The 13,260-nt window shown below is 50.3% G+C and overlaps 1 protein-coding gene and 1 non-coding gene across 4 annotated transcripts in view; both read right to left on the bottom strand.

Moving 5' to 3' along the window:
* Window positions 1-233: 233 nt before the first annotated feature.
* The window catches only part of EDC3 (enhancer of mRNA decapping 3), a 39,411-nt gene continuing 26,384 nt past the window's right edge, over window positions 234-13,260 (bottom strand). For all 3 annotated transcript variants that reach the window (XM_031440837.2, XM_010977885.3, XM_064480701.1), the window contains exons 5-7: window positions 9,076-9,229; window positions 5,203-5,420; window positions 234-2,648 (exon numbers count right to left, since the gene is read on the bottom strand). In XM_031440837.2, coding sequence (XP_031296697.1) covers window positions 2,314-2,648; window positions 5,203-5,420; window positions 9,076-9,229 — 707 coding nt within the window. In that variant the 3' untranslated portion in view covers window positions 234-2,313. The remainder of the gene's footprint in view (window positions 2,649-5,202; window positions 5,421-9,075; window positions 9,230-13,260) is intronic.
* On the bottom strand, window positions 4,482-4,553 carry TRNAA-GGC (transfer RNA alanine (anticodon GGC)). Its single transcript has one exon. It is a non-coding gene; the product is annotated as a tRNA-Ala (tRNA).

The following is a 13,260-nucleotide window of genomic DNA, read 5'->3' as shown; positions in this document are numbered from 1 at the left end:
ACCTCTCAGCCCCAAGGAATCTAGGGGGAATGGCCTGCTGCAGTTAGCCAGGCAGCACTTGCTATCTTTCCGGCCTTGTCACTCGCTGGGACTGGTTGCTGTTGGGCTGTACGTGCCCAATAGCTCTAGTTTACTGAAGGCTGTTGAGCGTGAGAGAATCAAGGCAGGCTCCTAGGGCTGGCGAGGCAGCACCTCTCCTCGGCCTACAGAGCAATTTACCACAGAGCACAGGACTCCGTCATTCAGCTTTATTTTAGTGCTGGTTTTTGGTTCCCCAAGAGCTGCATGAGTGATAGTCTTGGCCACCTAACTGGGGCCCCTTGGGGATTGGGCACTGTGGGCAGGATGCCTCTAGGGAGAGCTAAAGATAGAGGAATCATGCTTATCTTTACTACCACTGGAGAAGGCCCAGGCTGAGGGCAGGAAGAGGCTCCAGTGCCACCTGGGAAGAGGGAGAGGCTTGGGCATCAACTCCCAGTGGCCCCTCAACAAGGCCGTTACCTCCAGGGCCACTGTGACTTACTGGAGCGGGCAGTCTTCTACGTCATTTTTCACTGTACCCAATCAGGGGGCCTAACTGCATCAACAGGCAGCCAGAACCTGTTTAAATGGTTGCTTACCAGAATGTCTGTAATCCAGCACTGCTCCTCAGATTACGGCCCTGCCTCTAAAGAGAGGGCCCCATTTTTGGAGCTTCTTGGCCCTGAGAATGAGCAGAGGCTCAGGAAGGATACACAGCGCAGGATTCACAGTTACTGGCCTTCTTCCCCTGCTGGAAACAATTTTACATTTGAAGGAAGGAGGATGGGAGGAAGAGAGGGACCAGCCCTCTCTGCCCTGCCTCATCTGTTCCTGGCTATGCTCCTGTAAGAAAAGTGGTAAGTAGCCTGAAACCCATGTTATCAGGGCCTACCCTGTGTCCATGATTCTTGGCAAGCCCTTCCACTCACCCCCTTAACAGACTGGGTGAGCACAGAGCAGAAGGAAGCCTAGCGCCCTGAAAAAGGCTTTAAAGCACAAGCCTTTTGTAAGGGCCCCTCCCAGGAACTCTAGGGCACGGTTACCAGCCTCCCGGGCCCAGGCCTGCAAGCGTTCTGGGGCTCTGCCTTAGGATCCGAGCAGCAGTGTTCCTAAAGCTGAGCCCCACCAGCTAGCTCATCCAGAACTAGCCTCATTTTGGCAACCTTGAGACAGGGAGCTGGCCCCGAGCCTACTTATCTAGAGAGGACAATCATAAAGGGTTCAAGGCCCAGGTACTGTGAAAGCCAGGGTGGAGCCCTACTCTGGGATCACAGCTGCAGAGGACCATTTCAGGGGAAGGGCAGAAGAAAATGGGGCTATGTGTGTGCCCGCAAGGAGGTGAGGGGGAGTGGTGGCCTAGGACAGAAGCACCAGGGAGCCTCTTCTGGCTCAGCACCAGGCTCCCCCAGGGGCCTCCCCAATACTGAACAATAAACCTGCACCCTGAGGGTCTGGCCCGACTAGGCAAAGGCTCAGCCCCCAGCTAGAGAGTATGGGGTTGGGGGGCACTGCTGGCAAGGTGGGCACTGTGGTTCTGTCGTAACATAACCTTACACTACCTGTGCTGAAGACAACAAAAAAAACCAAAAAATCCCAATATAGTAAAACCATTCTGATTCCACCCCCCTTCCCTGCCTCTCAGAGCAATGGAGTGGAAAGGAGGAAGGACTCTAGGGAGAAAAAAAAAAAAAAACCCAGCATAAAACCTGGATCAGCTCGGGACAAAGGGTCAAAAGCCCCCAAATGAACTTGTGGGGCTCAGGGAAGGCCTCAAAGCCCTCACATTGAATGGAGAGCGCAAGTCTGCCCTCTAGTGGACAGCACGGCGCAGCCAGTTCCACATGATCAGAGGAAGGGCTGCCTGGCTGCGGGGAAGCAGGGGAGGCAAAGCCACAAGCTCTGGAACAGCGAGCACAGGCCTCCAGACAGGACTGCCCCACCCCTTGAGGTGCTCGCCCAGGCCCAGTGGCCGTAAACCTGAAACACAGTCAGAGCTGCCTAAGTCTGTAAACAAAGCCCCACCTGGCCACGCAGGGGGCAGGGTGTAGAGATGCCTGGAGCCACGGTGCACACTCAGCCTGCCACCCGCCCTGCACACCCAGTGGGAAAGCCTTCCCTGGCTAAGGGCAGGTGACAGGTCAGTTTTAAATATGATCTGTTCTCTCATAGAACAAACCCAAAAGAAAAAATTTTAACAAGGTCCATGAAGCTTCAAATCCTTAAGGCGTTCGTTGTCAAGTTCAGTGTCAGGAGCAGCAGGGGACTGCAGGGTCCAGCCTGCCCAGAGCCCCTCTAGGCAGAGTGCAGTGGGATGACAAACTTGCACCCAAAGGGTGAGTGGTAGTTGATGCCCACCTCCTGGAATACCTGCTGAGGAATGCCGATGTCGCACAAGTAGACGCGGCCCGCGTGCTCCCCCAGAGGCAGAGGCAGGCCCAGAGCCAGTGACCACTTGGCATCAATGCCCTGTTCTACTTCATGCACAGGAGGGTCTATGCTGAGTACTGGTGCCCGGTTCTGGTTGGCCCATGCCACAGCTGCCTTGTACCAGGGCTGATCTCGCAGGAAGGCGTTCTCAGGGCAATCCAGGCAGTTGATCACCAGGTCCACGGGGCTAGTGGGCAGATCTGCAGGTGGAAAGAGTGTCATCTGAAAACCCCTATAAAGTAGAAAGCAGCCCAGGCTGGGACTAGAATCTAGGTGGCCCCAAGTATGTCTTGTTCAGACACCACTCCAGTGCCCCTCCAGAGGGCAGCCTTTTCAAAGCGGGGCTGGGACTCAGGCCTGGGAAGTTCCAAGGCCTGGCTGAGCTGAGTTCCAAGACCAAGGGCATGTCAGCTCAATGGACCACTGTCTTCATGGAGCTCCTAGGCTCCAAGCACTATCCTGCTGGGTGTGCAGAGCTTCTTGGGACATTCAAGGCCATTGACTCGGCTGCACATCTGACTAACTCCCTGGTAAATTATGAGCTTTGGGAAGGTGGGCTCTATTGCCAAGTCAGCCCTCACGGGGAGGCTGTGCCCAGGACCCAGGAGAAATGGGCTGATGCCATTTGCTGATGGGCAAGAGCATGCTCACTCACTCTACCCCAGGCTGGCCTTCCTGGCCCCTTTCACTATCTCATGGAAATGGGTCCTTCTTCAGACAAACCTTCAGAATGGGGAAGGAACTGACTACTTCTCCCAGGTCTTTATAAAGGCTTCTCTGCTCTAACCAGGCCTCTGAGACAGTATAAGAACAGACATCTCAAAAAGTATGTATGTGTTGACCAGCCTAAGAAGTTAAACTCAGAACAGCAGAAATCAGACCAAACTCAAGAGTAGTATCCTCAGACCTGCCTCCTGGAGCAGTTGGGATGGGAAGGCTTTTGGGCAGCCAGACGAAGAACTGCCTGGAAAAGGGCATCATGTTATACATCTCAAGAGAGGGAGCCCACATACCAGAACCCCTTCCCAGGTACCAGCCTAAAGTAACACTATTTCTCAATTAGAGACTCATGGTTTCCTTACTCAGAAGGGGCCCCTGTGGGCAGGAGGGTGGTGTTCCTGTGGGCCCTGAGGATCTCAAGAGTGGGAGTGGCATCTTATCTTCTGCATGCCCACAGGAGTCTGCAGGTAGAAGACTGAGGTTCTGGCCCAGGTCTGGCCCCAATTTGCCATGTGATCCCTGGCAAGGCCCTTTCTTTGGGCCATATTGGCTCTCTCCACTTCAAACTCCACTGTTCTCACTTAATCCCACTCTAATCAAACTCTGCCCCACCACTCCACTTAAAACTGTCAGGATCATGAGGGGCTTCCACACTGCTAAATCCACTAGTCAAGTCTCAGTCTGCATTTGAACTTAACCTAGAATGGCTTGCTGATACAGCTGATCACACCTTCCTCTCTTTACTTGCCTTTCAGGTACCAGACCCCGGTTTTTCGTCTCTTTCACTGACCACTCTTTCCCTGTCTCCTTAGCTGGTCTCTCAAGTTCCTGACTTCTGTACTAAGAACTCAGTCTAACAACATCTCTATCTACTCCCTCTTCCTAGGAGGTACCTTGTCCAGGCTCATTATGGTTTTAAATACCACCCACATACTTGTAACTCCAGACTGGATCTCTTCACTTAACTCCAGATTCATCTATATCAACATTTCCACCTGTATATCCAACAGGCATCTCTAAGCTTCTGTTCTTTTCCCCAAAACCTCCCCCACAACTCTTCCCACCTCAGTGATGATACCGTCCTTCATCCTTCCAGTTACTCAGGCCAAACACCTTGGAGTTATTCTTAATCATTCTCTTTCTCTCATCCTCTACAGCCAATCTGTAGACTCTTATCTTCAAAACTGATTCAGAGACTAATCACCTTTTACCACTTCTACCATTACCATGCTGTCTTAGCCACCATTTCTCTCCAATTTATCACAACAGCCTCTTTGGTTGGGGGAGGGGTATTGGTTATTTATTTATTTAAATGAAGGTACTGGGGACTGAACCCAGGGCCTCATGCATGCCAAGCACGCACTCTACCACTGAGCTATACCCTCCCCCACAATAGCCTCTTACTACCTCTCCTTAGTAAACCTACAGTCTACTCTCAAATCAGACTCATAATGATCATTTGGAAGCTGAGTGGGACTGTACCTTTCTTGCACTTATTCCTCCAGTGACTCTCCATCTCACCCAGAGTAAAAGTTCAAACCTTTACTGTGATCCACAGGCCCCTTAAGACCAGACCCTGCAACGTCTAAGTCTGCTACCCCTACCCAACCCCCCAGCATTCTCTATCTCCCTTCCCTGCTTGTCTCCGTAACACGTGCTATTATCTGACCTGCCAGAAATGTTACTGACATGTTGTTTGTCCTAACCAGAATGTTCAGCTCCACAGAAGCATGGATTTAAAAAAACCCAAAAAACTATCTCCATGTCCCCAGTGTCAGGAACAGTGCCTATTATGTAAATATCTGTGAAATGAACAAACGGACCCCCAGCTCTCCAACTGAGTAGCGGGAGAGGAGGATTGTGAAGGGACAGGGAGTAGGCGAGTTGATTTCGTTACACACTAAACTCCTCACAAGCACAGCACTCTTTACACTCATGGTGCTTTTCCACCCATCACCACTGGGCGGCACCGACAGACCACGAAACCACCAAGGAGGGAGGAGGCCTCAGCCCTGCCCTGAGCAAAGTGCTCACCTTTGAGGCTAGACACTTGTTGCCCTTGGGTCTTGCTGAAGAGAGAGAGCTCGTTGGTGATGGATTCCAGCATCTTCACAAAGTTGGGCAGGAAGAGGATGACCTGGACATCATGGTTGGCTAGGTGCCTTCCACAGCTGATACCCTGAGCCCCCTTCACGTGGGGCCCACAGAGCAGGGCCACTGTAGGCCTCTGGTGAACATTTTTGGGATTCAACCTGGAACAGAAGGTAAAGAAGCATCATCAGACACAGGCTTGCCAAAACCCTTGAGCCATTACCAGACAAGTGCCTCTCGGCACCTGTTGCCCTCAGAGTTCTTGATGGTGCCAGGTTCCAGAGGGGGACAAAATCCACTGCAGGCCAGGTCTACAGGTAGCATTCCCATTGCCCCACACCCCAGTGTCACTTCATCTGCTGGATCCTTTCACTGGGTAGTTCACCCAGATCTTGTTCCACATAACACTGTTGCCAGAACATTGCTTTCTGACCAAGAACACTTAACTGTTCTCACTGCGAGACCTATTAGGGCCAAACTCTACTTATCAAAGAGGCTTTTCCACCTTGGCAGCCTTCTCTGCTCTTCTTCCTCACATGCCTGCACCAATGGAGCAAGACCAGTCTCATCATTCTCTCCTGCACTTGTAAGGTTCTTTCTTGCTTCTGCTCAAGCGATTTCCCCTGCCCAGAAAGCCTTTCACTTGTGAAGCTCTGACCTACCTTTTCTTTGAGATTCAGCTCCAGGCTTACCTCTTCTAGGATTACTCTGGCTCAACTCCTAAGCTCACAACAAGTACCAAAAGAGGACAGTTCTAAATCATCCTCCATCAGCTGCCAGTCCAAGTTCTCTTTACTGAGCTGCCAGTAAGCTAATAAGGACAATGTTGCAGATACTAATAGTACCTATTTCACAGGATGCTGGGTGCATTAACGGATGTGAAGGACCTAGAACAGGAATCGACACACAGGAAGAGTACTCAGCCGACACTGGCATTGTCACAGTGCTGCTCACAGAGGACGCAACAGGCCAGGGCTTCCCAGCCTCCTAGGCTGGTAGCTGCCATGGACACCCACTTCCTAACGAAGGCACTTCCAGCTTCTTCCCAAAGCTGAGACCCCTCTGGCCTCAGAGAAGGCACAAGTAAGCAAGTTTGGAAAAATCGCCCTAGAACTGTGCCCCACTCACAGGCAGCGCAGCCTGCCCCCCAGGGCAGGAAGAGATAGGGAGATGAACAGCAAGAAAGAAGCTTAGGTCCCTGCTTAAAGGTGGAGGAGTGACAGTCACTTACTGGTTTCCCAAGGGAGGAAGATGACAGATGCTGTCAAGCCAAAGAGGAAAGCCCCACCCTCCAAATAAATTTAGGGGAATTTGGTAAGTACTCTACATATAAATAAACCAAGCCATTCATTTCCCCCACCATATTTGCATCTTAAGGAAATATGATGAGTACTTCTCCACTCACACAGATACTGCAGAGCTCTGGCACTGACTCACACGTGTCTGTTCCCTAAACGACTCTTCCTCTCACAGGGTCATCCCCCAACAGATGACTCAAAGCAGACCCCAGAACCCACATACCCAACAGCAGGGGTCAGAGCACAGGCCCTGGAAGCACACCTATCGGGACTGGAGCCCCGGCTCCACCAGGTACCAGCAGTGTCGCAGGGGCAACTCTTTCCATTCTCTGAGCCTTAGCTTGTTCATCTTAAAACCAGGGTTACAATTTACCTTCGAGGTGAAGCTCTGAGGATCAAATTAAATGCTGTTGCGAAAGCACGGTAAAAAAAATGCACGGCACCTGATGTACATGAACCGACCACTATGGAATCTTTCTCAAAGGAAAACCAGCAGCTGCTGCAGAGGGCAGCACAGGGCCCTTCTGAGAGGTCAGACTCTGAGAGAACAGCAGGGCAGAAGGACACCCAAGAAGCTGACTCGAGAGGAATGTGACTTGGTGAGGACATTCAGATCCTGCTCCAAAACTGTTTTGGGGAAGCCACTCAGTGGTCTCAAATACTCCCAGGAAGAGCTTATTCCAAGAGCTGCCCCAGTGGCTGCTCTGGGAGGAGGTACAGCAGTCACCAGACCCCAAGGCCAGATCTTCCTTCAGAGGAAAGCTGGCACTACTGTCTCCTCTGAGGTCTCCACTGGCTCTTTCCTCGCACAGGAGAGGCCAGGGATCCAGCAGGGTTGGGAAGCAAGGGACAAGGAGGGATGAACACAACTCTATAGAGCGAGGGGAGCGGAGAAGCAAAGAGGGGAAACCTCACAGCCAGCTTGGGAACCTTCAGATGCCACTCACCTACTGGGTGCCAACGTCCTCCTGTCACCTCTGATTCTGCTTGACCTCTCAGCACCACCACTGCTGACCACCCCTTTACTCCTCAAACACCACTTCTTTGTTTCTTAAACACTACCATCCTGGTTCTCTTACCTCTCTGGCTTTAAACTTTCTTAGCCATTTTGGAAAGCTCCTCATCTCTTAACTATGCTTTAATGCTGATGCCCCCCGAATTCGACCCTAGGCCCTTCCCTCCCCTTGCATCCTCTCCCTGGGGGAGCACATCTGTCCTTACACCACACGAGCTGATGACGTCCAGATCTCCATCTTCTGCTCCGATCTTTTTCTAGACGTCAGATCCAGATTGCTAATGGTCTATCTGAGTATCTTACTGGCCTCCTAAACTCAACATATCCAAAACAAAATCCACCATCTCCCTTGGATGTGCTCTTCTTCCCACAGTCCTTATCACAGTGAATGCCATCACCATCCAACCAGGGGTGTCCATGCTAGAAAGCTTTCAGTCCAGTGATCGCCGACACTCCAACTTCTATCACCTCCCATATCCATTCAATTATCCTGCCCAGTTGATTTTACTTTTTTAAAAATCCCCCATCCATCCACTGCTCTGAGCCCTAATTCCCAGCTGGGGGCCACCATCATCTGGCTGCTGGCTCAGTTTTCTGTTACAGTTTTCTAATTGGTCTCACAACTTCCAGTCTTGCCTCCATTCAACCTACTCAGCCAAAGTCATCTTTTTAAGACACAAGACTAACCATGTTACAGCTCTTCTGAAATGCCTTCAGTGGCTCCCTATCACTCAGCTGTACCAAAGCCCTACTTTCTAGCCACACAAAATGACTTACAGATCCCCACCACTTCCACCGGCTCTCAGTTCTCTCTGCCCTTGGCACATGCTGCTCCCTAGACCTAGACTACTCTTCCCCATTGCTGCCTGCCCCTGGGTCTCCCCCTTGCTCTGTGTGACTCAGCTCGGATGCCCCTGCTCTAAGAAGGTGACTGGCTTCTCCAGCCTGGAGTAGAAATGTGGTTTCTGTTTCCTTTACCATAGCACTGCACTTTCTGGAGACCTCACGAGGCTACTGGAGGGCAGGAGCAGCATTTTACTATTGTTTATATCCCTAGCCCTAGCATAAGGCCTGGCACGTGGTATCAATAAATGTCCACAAAAAAATTAAGCACTGCTCCTGATACATCAGTCCAAGTGGAAAGGTACCAAAGTCCAGCTCTCGCACCCAGTTGTCAGGGTAGTCCTAGAAGTTCTCAGGTACGGGACTCAGAACTGATCTTTATCTCAGCCCCTTTGAGTGAATGATGAGTTCCAAAGGCTGGGTCTCCAGAGATTCTTAGAAGGCAGGCCTCTGGTAGTCAGCAGGAGTCTCAGAGCCAGCTGTTACCAGAAAGGAGAGGTCAAAGGGTGCTTTGCTGAGAAGAATGAGGACTTCCAGGAGATGGGTGAGAGGCACAAACAAAAATCTTGTAGCATTCAGGAAAGTGACTCCATAGAGATACTCACATCAGAGGAGCAGCATCACTCCACACTCAGCCCCCATCAATCAGGAGGCATTTACCTGTTGGGTCCTCCAAGCAGGGTCAGGGCCATCTGACTGGCACACACGCCTGTCATCTCCAGCCTCCGCTCCAGGGTCAAGCCATGCTTCTCAGCCACAGACAACAGCTTTTTATGCAGCTCATAGGAAACACTTGGGACAACCAGGCCAGAGTCTGCAGTTCAGAAGGTGAGGAGAAAGGGATAGTGATTAAAGTGATTACAGGAAACCCAGTCCACAAATGGGTGTACTTGATCTGTGAAAGCCAAGACTTTAAGGCTGATCCTCCCCAACCCACCCACCTAACCTAGGACCAAGGCATGCTCTGCAGCTCTCCAGAGCTCAGGCAGTGGATGGGGAACTGGGTAACAACTTGTTCAGGTTCCCACAGAGCAGGGGCGAACTTAAGCTCTCTCAGGAGTTTTAGCTTTACACCATGGAGGCCAAATCCACCAAGATGCATTCAGTACTACCAAGAAAAGGCTGCAATCTACCAACCACACTAGGGTAAAACATGCTTTTCTCAAAGAAGGGGAAATGCCATCCCTGACAGTGGGGTTTTCCTCATAAGCAGACCCCTTATCCTTCCCTCAAAATAGAACAGATGCCGGCCGACCCTCCTGAGCCTCTGGTCCCAGCTGCTCAACTTCAAGGCAGAATGACTTGTTCACCCATCTGCTTCCCACATCCTCTTCCTCCCACTCTCCTCTACCAGGCCCCTCCTTTTGGCTGAAGAAGTTCAACTAGCAACTTGTCTTCTCAAATAATTTGTCATTTTCTCCCCATTTGGTGTAAATGTAACCCAATACTCATACCACAGGGAAAGAGTACGTGGAACCTAACCTATGGCTTGCTTTAAGCTACTCAGAAGAATTTTGAACATTTTGTTCACCACAAATAAAGAGAGCTCTATAAAGGTTAGGGAGACTCAGAGTCATCGAAAGTACACCCTGGGAAGTACTGGGTTTTACAAGGCCAAAGTCTGCAGCAGCCGGTACACGAGAAGGAGACTACAATATTACATGCATCAGTGCCAAGAGGCCATTTCAGGGCCCAGGATGCCCGGACACGAAAGAAACAGCAAAGTCAAAACCTATGGTCTGTAATGGGCAGCTTTTGCCTTGACGACCATGGCCAGCTTACAAATGCTAAAGCCACTGCGCTGGCCCCAAAAGAGCAAATTCTTTGCCAAAGAGCCCCATTTGGCCTCACTGGCTGACCAAGAAATACAGATTCCAATCAGCAAGTCATCATGCAACTGCATGTAACTAGTTTTGGCTGGCTGGATCACAGGCCTTTTCAGATCCTGTGTCTCATCTACAGTGGACTGTAAACTCCTCAAAGTAGGGAAATAAGCCTTTTACTTCCTCAGCCCCCACCTAAGCTATATTGTCTCAGCTACATTTATTTATCAACAGAGGCAAGTTCTCATCAGGTACTCAAATACATAAATGATACAAACCTAGTGTGCTGTTTCTGGTGTGGCCTGACTCTAAGGCAGAGGTTTTCAGAAAGTTCATCATCCCACTGATTCCAGAGCCCTGTGAAGAAAAACTTCTCTTCCTCACTGACTATTTCAGGAGAAATTTCCTGAGGTTCTATCAGGTGTCTAGTCCTGCTTACATGGATTCTTAAAACCAACCACACAGAATTAGGCTGTGGTTGTACATTTTAACAGGAATCCAAGCAAAAAGATGGAGCCACCAAGTACCCAGGAGGTCTGTAGCCTATCAAGGGAAGGCAAATAATAACTTAATGTACTAATGTAATAAAATAAAAACCATCTACATGTCAAAATGAACACTATCCTGCTGGTTAATGAAGCCCCTCCACCTGTCTGAGTCCCACTCCCGCCTAGGGCAGAGCCAACAAACAGGGCCACCAGAGCTCGCTTGTCTCTCCTCTCACTCTTTCTGAAACATCAACGTCCCAGATGCCAATGCTGGAGGCTGTAGCCTGACCTTGCATTTTTTATGACCTGCTCCAGACATGCGCATAATATCAGAACTAATTAGGAACCACTGATAGTGTGAAAAGGCTGAATGAGTTCTCAGGAATCCTAAGCCACCAACAACACTAAACCTGTCAGACAAGTCACGCACCTGCTCGCTTCAAAAACCCTCTTTGCCTGCAGAGTCACGCGAGGGAGAGCTGTCCCTCAAGCCTGTGCATTTCTTCACCTATTTATTCCCTTTCTGCTGAATCTGAAACAGGTCAGGGCAGTGGGTCTTGGGCCTGCCACCCCACAAATCAAACTTTCTTTCCGTGCCTAGGTCCTGTACTGTGCGCACAGGCACCCGCTCCGTTTCTGAGGGCTCTCCAGGGGGCAGGCTGAGCATCTTCTGCTGCCTTTCTCTTCACAGTCCCTAGGAGTACAAACTCACGGTACAGGCAGAGGAGAGCTTACCCTGTCCTGGCTGGCTGGCTGGTGCAGCTGGAAATTATGTGTTTATTACATCTCCCTGACTTGTGTTGGTGGGAAAGGGCCCTGCAGATGAACTGGCACGTTTTGCAGCCCAGGGAAAGACAGGGCCAGGAATTCCTCCTGCTCAGTCTGCCAGTTGCAGGGTCTAGGACTCCACTGCACTGCTTCTCTGGAAGGAACATGCAAGCACCACAAAATGTTGCTTTTCAACATTTACACACAAAGTCCAACCAGTCAGACAGGCTTATCAGAAACAGGCAGAGGGAATAAAATAAACTTCAAAGGAAGAGAACCAAGAACATAGCGTGTAAATTGCAAACAATAACATCGCCAAATCCTGAACATGGGCCAAGCCTAATTATGTTTGGGTTGGAAAGTGGATCTTTATTGTTTGGAAACCAAGGCAGTAAAATCAGTTGGTAGGGCTTCTCTTAATATTAATATGTATTTTACAGCTGTCAGTGAAACAAGAGAGAGAGAATCACAGGCAGTTTGTGACTAGAAGAGCACCTCCTGGGATCTGACTAACCTTAGGGTATCACGGAAAACAGCTTAAGCACACCCAATGCAGGCCAGGAGAGAAGGCGCCTCCTCCCCACACAACTCAATCGACAGCCTGAGGCCAAGGCCATGGTCCCTCGCAGCTCAGACAGCACACATGCAGCTGCAGCCTGCCCCTTCTTCATGTCTGTGTCAGTTTCTCACTGTTTGCTCCCATACGTACCATCTCGGGCCTTTCTCTCCTTTATGGACTCACACGCATGCTCTCACACCCTCCATCCCACCTGCCCACCCTCAGACAGCACCACACCCCAGCCTGCTCCAGCAGCACACATACATCCCTCCCTGTCCCTCAAACTCCCCAGCAGTTCTGCTGTGCAATGAGGCTCCCACAACAAAGTGTCACCTCCAACCTAAACTCCGCCCTCACACTGACATGGCCTTTCACTTGGAAAGACTGCACATGTCCCATGTCTTATCAGTGAGGATCACAGCTCATTAACAGGCATGGAGATTTCTTCAGAACTATGAGCTCTGGTTCCGTTCTGTGGTGTCGCACAGCTGGGTGGCAGTATCACTCCACTTCTTTTCTGGACTATAAAACCACTGGTAAGTTCATACCCTCGGCCTCCATAACCTTGTATTAAAGCTACCACAAAACACAATCGAGTCTATCTTTGAAAGAAGAAAGTGTTACAAGAAACCTAAATACTCCTAACACTTTTTTTTTAATTAATAAAAGATTGGGGGGGGATTAGATTTATTTATATATTTTCAGAGGAGGTACTGGGGATTGAACCAGGACCTCATGCATGCCAAGCATGAGCTCTACCACTTGAGCTATACCCTCCCTGCTCCTAATACTCTTTATTAGGGGCCACAAGGCCTCCCATGATCTGGCCCCTGTATACATCACCCCATTTACCCTGGACCTCAACCCACAACACACTCCAGGCATCTTGGCTGCCTTTTGGTTCCTAAGTACTCCAGGCTCCGTCCGGCCCCAGGAAGCACACCCCTCACAGGCTTTCCCTCTTCTGGCACTCTCTTCTCTCTTCCCATGCTCCCCACACCACACACGGCTGGTTCCTCATTCTTCAGGTCTCAGTTTAAATATCTGTCTCAGCACGCTGCTTGCTTCCCTCATTGTACTTAATACAATTTATAAATAACTCCTTTTGCTTTTTGGACTATCAACTTCCCTAGACTGCAAGCTCCATGAGGGCAGTAACAGTGTCTATCTTGTTCACTGCTGTACCCTCTTCTCCACTGTGCCTTCA

Source organism: Camelus dromedarius, chromosome 29 (genome assembly GCF_036321535.1).
Source record: "Camelus dromedarius isolate mCamDro1 chromosome 29, mCamDro1.pat, whole genome shotgun sequence".
In the NCBI taxonomy this organism is placed as follows: Eukaryota; Metazoa; Chordata; class Mammalia; order Artiodactyla; family Camelidae; genus Camelus; species Camelus dromedarius.
This window is presented reverse-complemented; position numbering and strand designations above follow the sequence as displayed.